Below are 2,718 nucleotides of genomic sequence, written 5' to 3'. Positions count from 1 at the left end.
GCGCGCACACACACACAGACACACACACACACACACACACACACACACACACACACACACACACACACACACACACACACACACACACACACACACACACACACACACACACACACACACACACACACACACACACACACACACACGCGCGCGCACACACACACACACACACACACACACACACACACACACACACACACACACACACACACACACACTCAATGCTTTAGTGGCATGACTGTTTTATGAATAATGCTGCTATTATATAAACACTTATCAGCATAAACATGTTGAATCAATCAATCAATCAATCAATCAATCAATCAATCATTCAATCAATCACTGTCTCAGTCACTCCTCTCATCTTCATCGGTACCTTGAGGTCTTCCTCCAGCTGCTGCTTCTCTCGGAGTTTCTGGAAGTCTCCGCGAGCTTTGGCCTTTTCTCTCTCCTTAGAGAACTCTCTGAGTTGGGGGGGGGGGACAGGGGGGGGGGGGGAGAGAAACAGGAGAAAGGATCTGAACATCTCCACTGACGTCACGTGACGATCAGTACGATGTCATCACGACATCCAGTAGTTTATTACCCGGCTTGTTTGAATGCTTGATTCTGATTGGTCAATCGCTGAAATCAGAGGTGTGTTATTTCTGGATAACAGACTGCTCCGCTCTATGACACAGTGGTTTTTCAGGCCACGACCCGCAAAATAATCATATTTGAACTGGGGACCCCCCCCCCCCCCCGCTGACGAGCACTAAGAGTTGAGGCATTACATTTTTATTATTATATACAATACATTTTTATGATATTATAACACGGTTCTATTGTGAAAATAGCAGATCTACATGCTCAGAACGCCTCGCACTGCGAGGCGTTCTGAGCATGTAGATCGGCTATTTTCACAATGTTTTACTCATTTTAGAGATATTAAAAAGTCCTTAACACATCGGATGCCCACGTGGTGTCTACAAGTCAATTTCTTTGATGTCGCTGGAGGCCCACGACGCGTTTGGTTGTACAGTAAACTATACTGTACTGAAGCTACTGCACTTGGCTACCGCGGTGATGAAACAAACTCCATTTCCCAACATGCAGCGCGCAATTACGTCACCCGGACGTGCTGTGTGTCTCGTTGACTTCATGTTTAGTGGCTGCACAAAAATGCTGTTTTCTCCGGATTCTCTTCCTTTTTTCATTTTTTTCTCAAAACGGCAGCCTCTTCTACCGGCCGTAACACAAACACTGTGGCTTAGAAATGATAAAAAACGGTCCTGACTGAAAGAAAAGATTTTCGCGAAATAAACAGGACATGCTCGGATTACATGGGGGGGGGGGGGGGCGCCCAGCACACTTTGAGCCGTCTGTAAACAAGGAAATACTTTGTTTTGTTTTTAGTTTTTAGTCAAATTATATTTAGTAGCCGGGTAATAAGCGGGATAAATACTGGCTCCTGGGGGGGTTGTCCAATTATAACATCCCTTCGAACTGTCCGTCGGGATGTTATATATGGACAACCCCCGCGGAGCCAAGTATTTATCCCTTACATAGCAAATGATCAGGTTATGTTACAAAATATAAAGTTAAGTGCAATGTACAAAGTATACAGTGAACAACATTGTGACATACAGTACAATACTATTAAATACATATAAAGTACATACGTACTGTATGTATACTGTACATCATTATTATGCAGCTTTGCTGGATACTCAATTCTTATCAATCAGGGCAATCATTTCTCAATCTCGCTGCAGATCCTTTAATCAATAACTTTGAGCCTAATGTGATTCAGTCATAAATGAATCAGTCATAAATTCAGTCATGAATTGTCATGTAATACAAGTGAGGCTGTCATTAACCACTATATGTCGTCACTGTCGGGCAGAAACCTCGTATCTCCAAGTTTCAACTTTGTAGATTTTCATCATACAAGGCCGTCGCACAAAGTAGTGAAAACAGCAGATCCACAAGCACACAGCGCCTCGCGGTGAGAGGCGTTGTGTGCTTGTAGATCGGCTGTTTTCACTAGTTTAAATATTTTTTAAAATGATAAATGCAAAACGGAGAGTTTTGGACATACAAGGTTTCCACCCGACAGCGACAATATAGTATATTATATCATTTTACGAAGAATATCATAAATAGTCATGTGTTTCTGGAAATGTTATGGTTATTAGCTTTATGTTTTAGATATTTTGAACAGTTGACATGCCCAAAATATGGACGCCGGGTTGAAGTGGTTAATAAAGATTATGTATCCAAACGGTCAGGGTTTAATCTGAGATAATGACTGCCTTACTGTATGTTAACCCTTTACTAGTACAGTATGTTATAGACGGTCATTTAACACAGTGGTTCTTAACCTGTGGGTCCAGACCCCCAGGGGGTCCCCAGATGATATCGGGGGGGGTCCCCAGATGACAGTGAAAGTGACAATTTAAGGCCCTTTTTTTTAAGACCTTTTGAATACCCCAAAAAGAAAGAAAAGAAAAAGAACATCCCTGCGTCAAAAGTAATCAATGAACTAGACTGTAAAAACATTGGCCAAATTGTCAAATAATATAAGAAAGAACAATTGTGAAAATAACCGATCAACGAGCAACGCCTCACTTTGCAAGGCGTTGTGAGCTTGTAGATCTACTATTTTCAAAAATGATCTGTGGAACCGAAAATGTGATGCCTCTGCTATCATGCCAAGCCCTTATCAGGGTGGTGGTG

The 2,718-nt window shown here is 42.2% G+C and overlaps 1 protein-coding gene across 1 annotated transcript in view; it reads right to left on the bottom strand.

The window, feature by feature from the left end:
• cacna1c (calcium channel, voltage-dependent, L type, alpha 1C subunit) overlaps positions 1 to 2,718 on the bottom strand; it is a gene marked incomplete at both ends in the record, with an annotated part of 341,751 nt that overhangs the window by 133,600 nt on the left and 205,433 nt on the right. Inside the window, one exon of the mRNA XM_080754433.1 lies at positions 377 to 464. Coding sequence (XP_080610559.1) covers positions 377 to 464 — 88 coding nt within the window. The remainder of the gene's footprint in view (positions 1 to 376; positions 465 to 2,718) is intronic.

Source organism: Nannobrachium achirus (assembly GCF_963921795.1).
Source record: "Nannobrachium achirus genome assembly, chromosome: 23".
In the NCBI taxonomy this organism is placed as follows: domain Eukaryota; kingdom Metazoa; phylum Chordata; class Actinopteri; order Myctophiformes; family Myctophidae; genus Nannobrachium; species Nannobrachium achirus.
The sequence above is the reverse complement of the archived record's forward strand: the minus strand, read 5'-3'. Positions and strand labels throughout refer to the sequence as shown.